The 15,732-nt window shown below is 37.4% G+C and overlaps 1 protein-coding gene across 11 annotated transcripts in view; it reads left to right on the top strand.

Annotated features, from left to right (window-relative positions):
* The window catches only part of PATJ (PATJ crumbs cell polarity complex component), a 365,234-nt gene that overhangs the window by 15,901 nt on the left and 333,601 nt on the right, over positions 1-15,732 (top strand). For 9 of the 11 annotated variants that reach the window (XM_060139890.1, XM_060139887.1, XM_060139886.1 and 6 more), the window contains exons 6-7: positions 5,625-5,820; positions 7,813-7,941. In XM_060139890.1, the coding sequence (XP_059995873.1) occupies positions 5,625-5,820; positions 7,813-7,941 (325 nt within the window). Of the gene's footprint in view, positions 1-5,624; positions 5,821-7,812; positions 7,942-13,900; positions 13,925-15,732 lie in introns of those variants that run through there. The other 2 variants (XM_060139888.1, XM_060139893.1) reach the window with 2 other exon arrangements.

Here is a 15,732-nt window from a genome sequence, read left to right as displayed (position 1 = left end):
CTCCATCACACACTCTCACAATTGAACATGATATTTTAGCTATGGTCTGATCAATAAGATAGACATATTGAAATTCACATTCTGCATACTATATTATTTATTTATTAAATTTTTTAAAAAAATTTATTATTTATTTATTTTTGGCTGTGTTGGGTCTTCATTGCTGCACACGGGCTTTCTCTAGTTGCAGCGAGCGGGGGCTACTCTTCATTGCAGTGCGCGGGCTTCTCGTTGTGGTGGCTTCTCTTGTTGCGGAGCATGGGCTCTAGACCCACGGGTTTCAGTAGTTGTGGTGCATGGGCTCAGCAGTTGTGGCTTGCGGGCTCTAGAGCGCAGGCTCAGTAGTTGTTGCGCACGGGCTTAGTTGCTCCGCAGCATGTGGAATCTTCCCGGACTAGGGCTTGAAGCCATGTCCCTGGCACTGGCAGGTGGATTATTAATCACCGTGCCACCAGGGAAGTCCTATATTGTTTATTACACTTGATATTACAACAGTTTTTTTGGTGGTCATAACACACTGTTGATTATTTCACTTATTGTCAATGAAAATCCCTCTCAAGTCTATGTGACACCCCCACCCCCCCCCACCTCCACCCCCAGCCCATTGCACTTGTGTCTGGGCTGTATTTTTTTAAGGGTTGTGTGCAAGACTTGTATTTTGTTTCTATTTGATTTCAGATCTCTAGTTTATTACTCATTTAAAAAGCACAGTATTCATTATATTACTGTTACCTGTTAGAAAACTAGCAGCAGTAGCATAACTATTACAAAAAATTTCTCAGTTAATAATATATTTTTGAATTCACATTATCCATTCATGGGGATCAGAGTTATAGTCTCCCCAACTGAAAGTTCAGAAATAATGGATTTCCATGACTTTGTATTACTCTACCATCTAATGTAGCATTTCCTCAAGTTTGTTCTGAGGAGCCATAGCAATGGTCAACTATATCTGAGAAACTCCTGTTCTTGGAGATTGGTTATACATACTTAGGGTAATCATATAATTTATTGTCCAAGTTGGGACAGTTTTGGGGTGAGAGGGTGTGCCATTAATAGTGACACTCAGACAGCAGGTATAAACTAGGACTATTCTGGCAAACCTAGACAATCCAGGGTAAACCTGGACTTAGAGACACTTAATATTAGCTTCTTTAAGACTGTGAAGTTCCTTGACAAAAAGCCTATTTAACTCTGATTGGCCCAAATTTTCTTTTTAATTTTTTTACCTTAAAAATCATTATTGGGATATAATTCACATGACATAAATGTCACCATTGTAAGGTGTACAATTCAGTAGTTTTTAGTGTATTTTCAATGTTTCAACCTTTTTGTGGTCCATTCTTATGTCTCAGTTACTCTGTACTAATTGTTCTGTAAGTACAAATTGAGATGAGCACTTCCAAAAAGAGGAGTTTCATATTTGAGTATGTAAAGATCCTTGACCAAGGCTAAGGACTCAGGTGGCTTCCCATAGGCAGTGGTGCTTGAAGGGAAATTTGAGAGGTGATAGTGGAGTCCGCAGAGGGCAGAAGGTGTCAGGGAGAGGAACAGACGCTTTACTGGTAGCCCTGGTAAACTCCATCTTTGGAGTATGTCTGGTATTTACCTGGTGTGGGAGCTTAGTGCAAGGCAGTACTAGAAGGGGCTGGAGAGAGGAAGGGGCCAGCCATGCAGGACCTGCCAGATCATCTTAAATGGTCTTCCTTTCTTCTGAGGACTTTCCACATAGAACTGTGTTATTTTATGAGCTTGCCTAACCCCTGTTGGCTCTCAAAGTCATGGAAATCCATCATTTCTGAATGTTGCAATGGAGAGACAAGAGCTGTTTTCCCCTTGAATGGAAAGTGTGAATTCAATTATATATATAGTATGAGAGAGTTAAATTAGAAGTAATAGTAGCAGTAAAATGAATACTATTCAACTTTAGAATGCATCAAAATCATATTTTCCAGGAGACTTCTCCTCTGCAGCTTGTTTATTTGGGGTTGAGTTTATATTTCCTAGGCAGATACTAACTGGAAAGAAATTAGATGTTCTGGAAGTCTACTGGGTAGAGGGAAAGGTAGATTAATATAGATTGATTCCCAGAAAATAGAAAATTTGAGTGTGAGTAAATTAAGGTCTGACTTATGCAAAATGAGTTATATCAAGGTTAAAAAGTTTTAAAAGTAACTTATTCATTTGGGATTAATTAAGAAATTTCCCTTAATGAACAAGCTGTGAATAGGAATTTAGGTGATGAAGTTAGAGAAAGGACAATGTAGGAGATGGGAAAATGGAAGGTATTCCTGGATATTGTCCTGTAGTGGTCACATTTAAAAATAAATGTTTCTGGGCTTCCCTGGTGGCACAGTGGTTGAGAGTCTGCCTGCCAGTGCAGGGGACACGGGTTCGTGCCCCGGTCCGGGAAGATCCCACATGCTGTGGAGTGGCTGGGCCTGTGAACCATGGCCACTGAACCTGTGCATCCGGAGCCTGTGCTCCGCAACGGGAGAGGCCACAACAGTGAGAGGCCCGCGTAACGCAAAAACAAAAAAGCAAAACAAAACAAAACAAATGTTTCTTGGCACAGTTTTTGAAGGCGCTAGCCTCCTGTGTTCCCTCTTTGCCTGGCAAAGAATACAGCTACTCTTTCTCTTTCCTCCTTTAAAAAAATAATGTTTCTTAAAAAAAAAAAAGCAATTTCTTTAGGACTAGGGAAAAGTTTACAAGCAACATTTGCAATTTTAAAAATACATATTTCAAAATGATGAAAATCATTATGAAAATAATACATGCCTATAATATAAAATATAGAAATATAATTACCCTGCCTCCCCACCCCAAAAAAAAAAGCTCTTGGACTTTGACCACCCTGAGACAACTATAGGAAATACATTAGAAAGTTTGTTTGTTTGTTTGTTTATTTGGTTGCATCAGGTCTTAGTCGCGGCAGGTGGGTTCCTTAGTTGTGGCATGTGAACTCTTAGTTGCGGCATGCATGTGGGATCTAGTTCCCATGCCAGGGATCGAACCTGGGCCCCCTGCATTGGGAGCGTGGAGTCTTAACCACTGTGCCACCAGGGAAGTCCCTAGAAAGTTTTCTTTTCTTTTCTTCTTTTTTTTTTTTTGGCCGTGCTGTGCAGCTTGTGGGATCTTAATTCTCCAACCAGGAACTGAACCTGGGCCACAGCAGTGAAAGCGCGGAGTCCTAAGCACTAGACAGTCAGGGAATTCCCTAGAATGTTTTCTTTTTATAAAGACAACATCTTAGAATATATGCAATTTTATATCATTCTTATTTTCTTATATAACATAAGCCTTTCCTAATAGTCATAAAAAGATATATAAGCAACATTTTTAATGCAACATGATCTATTGTGAGAGCCACCCACAATTTTGGCATAAAAAATTGAAATATCCAACTTGTTAGTTCCAAAGGAGAATCTAAAATGTCTGAATCCCTGTCCTCAGAAAACTTAAAATCTAACAGTGAAGGATATAGTTAGCTCTGTGGACAGCATACTTAGTATAAATGGATGTTCAGTGAGTGATAAGTGGCTCAGCACCATGATAATGAGGTAAGTGATGAAGGGAGAGAGACAGACGAGACACTCAGTTGCAACGTGGAGCGTGGATTGAATTTGGCTGAGCAGAGTGGAAGGGCATTAGAGATGGAGAAAACCATGTACACAAAAGCAGGAAATACCAGACATGTTTGAGAGGGAAAGAGTAAATCAGGATAGTTGGAAAAGAGGTTTATATAGGGAGGAAGCCAAGTTGGAAGAGTATTTCGGGGCCAAATGTAGAGACCTTTGAATACCAACCAAGTTTACATTGTGTCCTAGAGGTCAGAAGTTAACCAAATTTGGTCCATGATAAAGTTTTGCTGAATCTGCTGTGACCTGAGAAAAAATAAGGGCAATATAATGGAATTTTCATAATTCTAAATTTATGAGTTAGACTGTTCTGAGATGAATCCCTTCTCAGGGAGATTCTTTTATATTGAAGGTTAAAGATATTCTTCTATAAAATAGTCATGACAAGAGTTTGTTTACTTTCCTTTGACTCTTTTCCTTATTGGTCAACAACTATAGATAATCATTATATACTTTCGAGTTGGGGAATACTAGCATGAAGAGAGCCTAGAAAAATAAACCTTGAGGAATTTACAAGTTAGGTTTGAGGTATTCGATAAGGATCTCAATTGGATGGTTGACATTGGGAATAGAAAGGAGGAGATGGGTGGTGCAAGAGAGATAAAGAAAGATAAGAAAGAATTGTGGTGATAATGAAGAAACAGGAAGAGCAGTAGGGGTGTATAGGAGATAATGAAGTCAAATACAGCAAACCAGAGTAAATCCTACTTTTAGTATGCACTTTAAGAAGTTAAAGAGTAGGGTTTAGAGTCAGACTACTTAGATAAATGCTAAGCTTGCTTTAATTTCTTGCAGGTCAAATTTAACTAAGTACTTTATTTATTTTTTTCGGAGGTACGCATGGACCTCTCACTGTTGTGGCCTCTCCCGTTGCGGAGCACAGGCTCCAGACGCAGGCTCAGCGGCCATGGCTCAGGGGCCATGGCTCAGGGGCCCAGCCGCTCTGCGGCATGTGGGATCTTCCCAGACCGGGGCACGAACCGTGTCTCCTGCATCGGCAGGCGGACTCACAACCACTGTGCCACCAGGGAAGCCCTTAACTAAGTACTTTAAAAGGTGATTGTGAGGAATAAAGGAGATAATGCCTATAAAGCATTTAGCACAGTTCCTAGCTCATAATAAGTGCTCAGTAAATATTAACTATAATAGTACTTTTTTTCTTAAGATTTTGCTAATTTCTTTAAAAAGTTTCTTTTAAAAAATCCTTTTTACGTTGGTTAGCAGTTGGGAAATTTGTGATTGGGACAGAGAGAAGGGCTCAGATACAGATTTGGAAATAATCTCTATTGATTTTCATGGAGAGTTTGGCCTCTGTTGACAAATGTTGGAGAAGTAAAGGACAATGGGGATGGGATGAATCTGTTAGAGAGGAGATTATTGGTGAACATATAGCCCTGTATGGTCCATGCAGAAGTCAGATTGGAAGGGGTTCAGGAGTACAGGGTTTGGTGCCACAATGAGGACAATGTCCATACTTGCAAAACCTTAGCAGTGGGGCCCTATACATTGTTTTTGCTTATTTTTCTAGCCATGTGGCTTTTAAAATGTGTGTGTGTGGCTTCCCTGGTGGCGCAGTGGTTGAGAGTCCGCCTGCCGATGCAGGGGACACGGGTTCGTGCCCCGGTCTGGGAAGATCCCACATGCCGTGGAGCAGCTGGGCCGTGAGCCATGGCCGCTGAGCCTGTGAGTCCGGAGCCTGTGCTCCTCAATGGGAGAGGCCACAACAGCGAGAGGCCCGCGTAACGCAAAAAAAAAAAAAAAAAAAAGTTAAAAAAAAATGTGTGTAGGGATGCACTACTTAATCGGTTAATTAGTTAATAAGTGCTTTAATGAAAAGAAGTCTGAAGAGCTCTTTTATATTATACAATTAAATATTTCAATAAATGTACTAAGTGAAATAATACCATAATATATAAACTACCTGAATAGTAGATTTTAAGAATCAGGCTATTATGTCACTTAAAATTTTCTTATTTTATCAAGGGATCAAAGGTTAAAGGAAAATGACCAAATATTGGCTATTAATCACACACCACTGGATCAGAACATTTCCCACCAGCAAGCAATTGCATTGTTACAACAAACCACTGGATCTTTGCATCTGGTTGTGGCCAGGGAACCAGTCCACACAAAAAGCAGCACTTCTACCGGCCTAACTGATGCAAGTCTGCCTGAAACAGTGAGTTGCAAATTTGGAAAAACACTTAATTTTGAATTATGCCTTTGATTTTAAGAAGTGTAAAGATATTTAGAAAATGTCGTTTTATTTGTTGTAGTTCAAGAAAGATGATTATATCTCCAAATGCAGCATTAGCATGTTAAACAAGATATTTCATGGGGGTTTTTGTTTTGTTTTTTCAATGTCCTATGATTCTCCTTGTTTAAGATTATTATTTAATATAGAGGGCAAATTGTAGTCTTGGGTATAATTTGGTGAAGGAAGGAATTCCTTGGTGATGTGACCACTTAATTAAGTTGGGAGTTTTTATTAGAGATTTACTATTGAGTTTTTAAATTAAGATTTGGTTATTTGTTTCAAAAACATTTTTTAAATTATATTGGGTGTTTATGACTAGATTATGGATACTGCACAATTATAGAAATTTTTCTTTTCGTGTAAGGATGTATACTGAACAATTTAAAAGAGTAAAAGCTTATGTTCCTTTGGGAGTCTTTAAACTTGCTTTGTAACATTTTACAGATTTTGGCCTGCATTTCAAAATGCAAGCTAATAAATCTTATTTTCTTATAACACTAAGTGGTAGCTGATTTATTTAATTTCCATTCATTGGACAAAAGAAAAAATAGACTGGGTACAGTACAAGGTCACAACACTAATGTATAGACATTTTCCCTGTTGTAATCAGTAATATTTATATAGCACAATTTACATAATAAATAGAATGAACAAAGTGGGAAGTTGCTTAGCATAGTGGTTCAGAACAAGGGCTCTGGAGTCAGGCTAAGGTGGGTTCAGGTCCACTTCTTACTTCGTAGGTGAGTCTTACTGGGCAGATGCCTTGACTTCTCCATACCTCAGTTTTCTCATCTGTTGCTTGGAACTAATAACAGTTTCTAGTTCACAGAGATGTTGTGAGGATTGAGAATGCATGTGAAGAGCTAAACACAGTGCCTAGGGCAGAATAAATACTCTATGAATATTAATTGCTGTCCCTAATTTAGGCATTTTTAGCAAACGTTGCTTCCTGGATACTAGGTATTGTTCCAGGTGTGAATTTATTAAATAGTCCCAATATCTCTGGTTATTTTAACATTGCATAGTAACTTTCCAATTTAGTGTAATAGAAGAACTAAGTAATAAGTATGCCCTAATGTCTTGAGGGGGAGACTTTTGCTCTGCAGGCGCATTATGTGAATCTAATGCATACTTCTGATGGAGCCTGCTATTAGAGGAAAAATGCTTATGTCTCTTAGTCTGATTTGTATAATCCTATTGCTAATATCTTCAGTTAGGCCTACCTTTCCTCTCCTTCATCAGAGTCTCTTCATTTATTCTGGTCACTCTGTGTCCTCACAATCGCATGCTTCACATTGCTGCTAGATTAATCTTTCTAAACCACTGCTTTGTTCCTGTCGTTCCCTCTTCTAAAACCTTCAGTTATTCCCACTTATCTGAGCCTAGCTTTGCTCTTAAATTTCCCTTTTGCTTGAATGTCTTTTTTCTCTGTAGAGCAATTAAAATGCTACCTTTTCCTTGAAGCTTTCCATAAGTTTTCATTGGATTTGACCTCTTGTCTCTACATTCCTCCCATCTTTATAATATTTTATGATTCTCTTTTAATTCAGATAAACACTTATTTATTGTTTCCTACTAGGTGCTTGGCACTGTGCTAGGTATCAGGGATAGACTGGGGAATGAGACAGTGTGTTTCTGTCCTCTTAGAGCTACAGTGTCCTATGGTCCAATATTTTGTCTTATATTTTAATTGTTTATGTTTTAGTTTATCTCTCTACCGGATTATAAAATCTGTAAAGGCAGGGACCATATGATCATCTTTACGTATCTCTGAGCCTCTAGAAAGTTGACTTGATTAATTGTATGAATATTAAATATTTTGTCTACCTGTTACCTTAGTAATTTCTGTATTGGTAAGTGATGAATGTATATGCTTTGCTAACACTTTGCTTCTTACTTGCTATTAATTTGTAGGTTAGTTGGGGCCATATTGAAGATGTTGAGCTTATTAATGATGGCTCTGGATTAGGTTTTGGAATAGTTGGAGGAAAATCGAGTGGTGTAGTTGTGAGGACTATAGTTCCTGGAGGATTAGCAGATCGAGTAAGTTGACCTTCTTTGATTTAATTTTGGTTTTATACAATTTTAATTGTATGGCTTGAAATGTTAATTTTATAACATGGGTTACTAGGATATATGTTTCCATGACCAGAATTTAAGTATAGCTAAAAATGTTTTTTTCTATAACTGTTAATATACACTCACTCTGCTTTATTTTAAAAAGCTCCTAAATCAACGTTTTTTGGGGTGGTTTTCTTTTTTTTTTTTGGCCTGTGATTGACAGTCATCTTGATTCTATCAAAAGACAATTTTTTTTTTTTTTTTTTTTTGCGGTATGCGGGCCTCTCACTGTTGTGGCCTCTCCCGTTGTGGAGCACAGGGTCCGGACGCGCAGGCTCAGCGGCCATGGCTCACGGGCCCAGCCGCTCCGCGGCATGTGGGATCTTCCCGGACCGGGGCACGAACCCGTGTCCCCTGCATCGGCAGGCGGACTCTCAACCACTGCGCCACCAGGGAAGCCCGACAATATTTTTTATTGAAAGGAATCATTAATGGGTATTGTATTCTGAATTTCTATATTATTTTCTCCCAGTGTATCTTTCAAGGTCCTAAATGTTAAAATCAGATGGTACAGCGATTACAAACTTTTATCTCAGTATTGTTTGTGGTAAATTTCACTAGAATTACAAATTTCTGGCATTATAAGTAAAAATACTACCCTTTATTATTTAGCAGTGTTCAAACTGAAAGTGGGCCATTTTAAAACTTATCAACTGTTTCTGCTTAGTTTTACGTTGAAGAAAATGTTAAATACTACATTGAGTTTTTAAAAAGTAGTTTAGAAATTTGAAGTTACTTAATACAGTAATGAGTTCATATTATATAGACTGTCCATGATAATCAGAATGATTTGTAAATTTTACTGATTAATGTCTAGTCACATGTAAAAATTTATCCCTTCTAAAAAACATATAAAGTAAAAATGAACTTGCTGTGCACATGCAGCTTTGAGGCAAGTTCCTCAGCTCTCTATTTCTAGTCAAGGTTGCTCCACCTTGGGTTAGGACTCCGTGCTTCCATTGCAGGGAGCACAGGTTCGATCCCTGGTGAGGGAACTAAGATTCCGCAAGCCATGAGGCCAGGCCAAGAAAAAAAGAAAAAAAAAGTTTGCTCTACCTTATACGAATTGTGGAGCTATTAATATTCCTATTATCCTTTCAGCAGCTAAGTGTATTTATTTAGCATAATGCCTCTCAGAGTTTTGTCTGTGGGTCCCTGAGTCTTTTGCAGGGGGTATACAAGATCAAAACAACTTACATAATAATACTAAGATGTATTAGCCCTTTCACTATGTTGGTGTTTGCACTGATGACATGCAAGCAGTGGTAGGCTATACCTGCTGGTGCCTTCATGTGAAACAGGGCAGTGGCACACAACTGTACTAGTAGTCATTGCATTCTTCTCCACGTGTGCTTGCCACTGCAACAGCAACAATGCCAGTCTCACTTAAGAAAGTGCAATAAAAACGAATTTAAGTAAGTGCATGTCTTTTTAATACCATGTGACAAAATCAGATGTACTGTATAGCACTTCTGTCATGTACGGAAGTATGGCGGTTTTCTTGAGGGGAAACATTTGTGAGACAAACTAGCCACGTTGTAATATGGAACGTTTTAATAGGGAACAGCATTTTAATTTTTTTAATTTATTTTTTAATTTTTTGCTTTTTTCCCCAAAGTTTCTGAGACCTAATTTTTTGGAAATGCATTATTTTAGTTTCAAGATTACAGCATAATGATTTGATATTTCCATATATTATGAAATAATCACCACAATGTGTCTAGTTAACATCTATTACCTCATAGTTAGAAATTTTTTTTTCTTGTGATAAGAACTTTTGAAATCTCTCTTAGCAACTTTCAGGTATACGGTACAGTACTGTTAACTCCAGTCACCATGCTGTGGTTTATATCCCTATGATTTACTATTTTATAGCTGAAAATTTGTACCTTTTGATCTTCTTCACCCATTTTGCCCGCCCACCACACCCCTGCCTCTGGCAGCCACCAATCTAGAATACCATTTTTATTTTTGAAAGGATAACTGACAGAAAAATTATGATTATTCAGGCTTGGTTATTTGGTAGACAGTTCCTTGAAATGAATGAAGTGAACCTGTTACCTCAAGGAAAAACAACTGACAGCATTTGTTGCTGATGATAAAATTTGAACTTTCAAGCAAAAATTAGAATTTTGGAAAAATTTGTGTTTTACCATAAGCTTGAAATTTTCCAATATTTAAATACTTCTCTGATTAGATTGTTGGTGATGTTAATAAATATGATTTTTTTAATATTGTATAATGTTATATGTCAATATTTAGAAAATCTGCATAACTCTAGGAATCAGTATTTTCTGAAGATCAATGTGTAGTGTGGCAAAATAATATATAGGTAAAAAATCCATTCAGAATTCAAGATTGATCAATAGATTTTAATGAAACAGTATCTGAAAGTTTATTGATGTTGTTTCAGATTCCACATTGCAACTGATCTTTAAGAAATCACCACTTGTCAAGTTTTGGTGTGTTATCAAAGAATGGGCTGAAAGCGCTATCAAAATACTCCCCCATTTTCCAAATATATATCTGATTAAGACCAGATTTTCTTTATATACTTCAACCAAAGCAACATATTGCAATACACTGAATGCTGAAGCAGATATGAAAATTCAGCTGTCTTCTTTTAAGTCAGATATTAAAGAGATTTGTAACAATTTCTTTAAGAATACAACTCTTCTCACAATTTTTTTGTTTTAGAAAACATAACTTTTTAAAATAAAAAAATATCAATATGTAAAAAGTATATATTAATATATTACATATCTTAAATATTTAAAAAGTTTCTCAGTATTGTTTCCCAATTCAGTTGATATCAGCAGATAAAAACAGAGAGAACTACATAAACAAAAACTCTGAGATCTCAGTAATTTTTGAGATATAATTGACAGACAATAAATTGCACATATGTAAAGAATACAATTTGATGTGATTGCTGGCGAGTCTGAAATCTGTAGGGCAGACCAGCAGGCTGGAAACTCAGGCAAGAGTTGACATTAAAGTCTGGACTCTGGGCTTCCCTGATGGTGCAGTGGTTGAGAGTCCGCCTGCCGATGCAGGGGACACGGGTTCGTGCCCCGGTCTGGGAAGATCCCACGTGCCGCGGAGCCTGTGCGTCCAGAGCCTGTGCTCTGCAACGGGAGAGGCCACAACAGTGAGAGGCCCGCAAACCGCAAGAAAAAAAAAAAAAAAAAAGAAAAAAAAAAGTCTGGACTCTGAAATTTGTATGGCAAGTTGGCAGGGTTTCTGTTATAGTTTTAAGGCAGAATTCCTTTTCCAGGAAACCTCAGTTTTTGCTCATAAAGTCTTCAGCTGATTAGATGGAGCCTATCCATGTTATCAAGGGTAACATTCTTAAAGTCAACTGATTGTAGATATTAATTACATCGACAAAATACCTTCATAGTAACATCTAAACTAGTGTTTGACCAAACAACTGGGCACCAGAGCTTAGCCAAGGTGACACATAAAATTTAACCATGATACCATCTATCACTACAGTCAAGAACATATTCATGACCCACAAAGATTTTCTGTGCCCTTTTGTAATCCCTATTCCTCCATCCTCAATTATTTTTAAGAATGTAAAGGAGTTCTGAGACCAAAAAGGTTGAGAATGCTCGTTATAGGTTCTTCAAAAGACATCTTCAGCACAAAACAAGTAATAATCTTTAAGGATTTTTTTGAAAAATTTTGAAACCTGGAAAGGGATGAGATATTGTGGAGTATTTTGGCGTTTTTTCTCACCCCAACCCGCCTCCTTTAGCAATTTTAATAGACTTATTTGCTATAGTAGCATTTTTCAAGATGCAAAGTGGAGTAGTTATTATGAAGAACAAAGGATCAAATAAATTTGGAAAGCACCAAGTTAAACAAAATCAAATAGATTACTGTACATTAACGTACATTATGAATTTTCACAAGAAGAATATGATGTGCAGAGTTTCCCTTTGTGACACTGTTGGCAAAAGCCCATGTCTGATTTTCACCCTTTCCTGGAAGGGATTGTCACTCTTTCAGGTCTTCAGGATGGGGGGCATGTGCCTGTCAGAGTCATAATGGAGAAGCGAGTGTTTATGCCAGATATGGTCATCTGCCTAATACACATTATTCTCGTGTAATCCTCAGAACAGTCATAAATTTTATTCACAAATCATAGGTATGGAAACTTAAGAAATTGCCCAAGGCTATGCAACTAAGAAACGACAAAGTCAGGATTGAGCCTACATCTGTTAGATTTACTGCTTAAATCTACTTATACAAAGTTGATCCCGATGTTTTCATTTTCCTGGTGTACACCTGTCCAGGGTTGGTCAAGCCTATGAGGGAATTGCCAGCTCTAACAGCAACATTGCTATTGGTCCTTTCCTGTAGGGAATATGATGAGACCTAAACATAGGGGACAGAGCAGTATTCACTTCTCTCTTCCCCTCATCCCAGCCAAATGGCAGATAAAATCTCTTCAGCTAACCCTGCTTTGTTGCTAAATCTTTAGAGTTGTTGCTCACGTAGCCTGATCATAGCTTTAAAATTATTAAAGGGAATATTGCTTTTCATTAAAATGTACTCATATTTTGACTGTTAATGCTCACTGTTGACCATGGCAATCTTCATGGTAAGGGAATATGGAGGTCTTAGGTCATTAGTTAGATGTGATTTAGATTGATCATAAAGTGATACCTACATTCTGCTAAAGGGGTTAACTAATACTACTTTCTCTAAAGACTATAAAATTGTATAACAGAAAGTTAGAAAAGCAAGTCAGTATTTCGTATTTAAAAGGGTTTCATAAAATAGCCCGTTGTATTTTCTTTTGTGTACAGATAAGTCAATATGGGGTAGAGTTGAGGGGGCAAAGAATACCTAACTGAGCCTAAAGAAGTATCAGAAATGGATGCATTTGAGGACTTGCTGTAAGGAAGGCACTAGGCTAAAGCTTTTACATATAGTATTTTTTTAAGCTATTTATTTATTATATTTATGGACTTTATTTTTGACTGCATTCGGTCTTTGTTGCTGCACGTGGGCTTTCTCTAGTTGTGGCGAGCAGGGGCTACTCTTCCTTGCAGTGCGTGGGCTTCTCATTGCGGTGGCTTCTCTTGTGGAGCATGGGCTCTAGGTGCGTGGGCTTCGGTAGTTGTGGCTCGCAGGCTTCAGTAGTTGTGGCTCGCAGGCTCTAGAGCACGGGCTAAGTAGTTGTGGCGCACGGGCTTAGTTGCTTCGCAGTCTGTGGGATCTTCCTGGACCAGGGATTGAAGCTGTGTCCCCTGCATTGGCAGGTGGATTCTTAACCACCGTGCCACCAGGGAAGTACCAAACATATAGTATTGAGTTTAGTGCTCACAACTCAATGAGAGAGGAATTTATCCCCATCTTACTTAAGAGGGATCTGAGATTTAGGTAGGATCAGTAACTGACCTATGGCCCTACAGCTTGATCAAAGTAGTGCCAGCATTTGAACTTGGGTGTGTCTGACTCCAAAGCCTTGTCATTCTGCTGTCTACTGCCTCTACTGTTGTAAAGTAAATGAAGTGGAAAAATAATGACTTATACGGGTTTTTTAGAAATGTTTATTGAGACCTAATTACAGTGAGCAATCAGTAAATGTAATCAGGGCCAATTCCCTGAATAGGGAAATTATATGGTATCGTGTACGGGGAGCTAAAAGACCTATCTACCTGTAATCCTTAGGTACTCTCCAAAATTCACAGTGCCTGAAACATCTTCTGAGAATTCTGTTCAGCTGTGGAAAAAATTTCAGAATTTTTCAGCAGTTAGAAGTTTTGTTTTGTTTTTTGTTTTGTTTTTTGTTTGTTTGTTTTTAAATAAATTGATATGGGCAGTGTAAAACTTTTTTGTTTTGCAGAAATCTCTTTTATGTGGTCTGGAGGAATTCTAGGGAAATCAGGTACATTGAGTTACCCCGTTGTCTCCCAAAGGTGATTATTAAAGCACAACCTACTTAAAAGTTGTCATGAATTATTGACTTTTTGGTATCAGGCAATTGTAATATGAGTCCTATTACCTATCTAGTAACCTTTAATACTAAGAAGGAATGGAACCAACCAAGGATTGGAGAAGTAGGTGTGGACTATGAGGAATTTTTAGTCTAGAATAATAAAGGCCCAGCTTGAGGACACTGAACAGTTCGTTATTCCCAGTAATTTTGCTTTGAGTGTGTCTGTAAACTGGTAGTTTCCTTACCCTTAAAAATCATTGATGAGGGCTCTGGAAATATGAGAAGGATAGGATAGATGTACTTACACTTAGTACCTTTAATTCCTTGAGGGAAAGAGCATTTTTTTATGGTTCTAGTAATATAAATTATATCTTTATAAAAGGCTTGCAATATTCTTACTAGAAGTCAAGATAAAAGAATACCAAATCAAACTAGCCAAGGATCTAAGTTATCCATCTACTGATTTTTGGTCAAAATACAGGATTAGGATTATTTTCCTTTGGAGATTCAAACCTGAGACACTTGCCATGAGATTGACATTTATTTATTTTTTTCTTTTCTTTTTTTTTAATGTGCATTCTTATTATTTATTTATTTAACATCTTTATTGGAGTATAATTGCTTTACAGTCTTAGTTTCTGCTGTATAACAAAGTGAATCAGCTATATATAGGCATACATCCCCATATCTCCTCCCTCTTGCATCTTCCTCCCACCCTCCCTATCCCACCCCTCTAGGTGGTCACAAAGCACCGAGCTGATCTCCCCCTGCAATGCAGCTGCTTCCCACTAGCTATCTATTTTACACTGGCAGTGTATATATGTCAGTGCTACTCTCTCATTTCGTCCCAGCTTACCCTTCCCCCTCCCATATCCTCAAGTCCATTCTCTACATCTAAATCTTTATTCCTGTCCTGCCCCTAGGTTCATTAGAACCATTTTTTATTTTTTATTTTTTTTTTAGATTCCATATATATGTGTTAGCATATGGTATTTGTTTTTCTCTTTTGCCTTTTGATTAAAGACCAATGATAGAAATGTCCTGGAATCAGAAGTGGTAATAATTTCATTTTCTGAGTTGTGGAAGTATTTGGTGCCATTTTTTAATTTTCAGAGAAACAAATTTGATTTCTTTCTTTTGTAGCTCAAGCCTGAAATCCTTTAGGTTTTCAAATATCTTTTGAATTGAAATTATCATCTACAACAGCCTATCAGAGAACTTAAAAGTGCAGAGTACTAAATGTTTTTTTAGCCAATAACTACTAACTTGGATTAAAGTATTTTTTCTTTCAAAAAAAAACTATATGAATGATACTGTTAGTGTTTTCACTGTAACAGTGTGTTACCCTGTTACATCAGCTATTTTAATTTTTTGCCTTCCATACTATCTTTTCCTGTATGCATAATTTTTTCTCTCTTTTGAAAGACTCTATGGGTTAATAAACTTTTATATTTCACTGTTAGATTAGCATGCCATGACTTTGAATCTTGACATAGCTATTTGTTGGCTATCATTGACTTATGATTTCTGTTAAAGAACAAAAAGGACTCTATACCTTTTAGTTTCCTTCCACAGTAGACAGGTTATGAAAGGAGAATATTGATCAGAAAGTATCAGTAAAATGCAATGTTTGGGGCTGCTGGACTTGTAAAAGCTAGCTGTCATTTTGGTGTCTTTCCTATCAATCTGATTATGGTTGTTTTGCACTTATGAATTCCTTAGAACACCTGTTTATCTGGAACAAGAAAATGTTTGAC

Source organism: Lagenorhynchus albirostris, chromosome 2 (genome assembly GCF_949774975.1).
Source record: "Lagenorhynchus albirostris chromosome 2, mLagAlb1.1, whole genome shotgun sequence".
NCBI classification, from domain to species: Eukaryota; Metazoa; Chordata; class Mammalia; order Artiodactyla; family Delphinidae; genus Lagenorhynchus; species Lagenorhynchus albirostris.
This window is presented reverse-complemented; position numbering and strand designations above follow the sequence as displayed.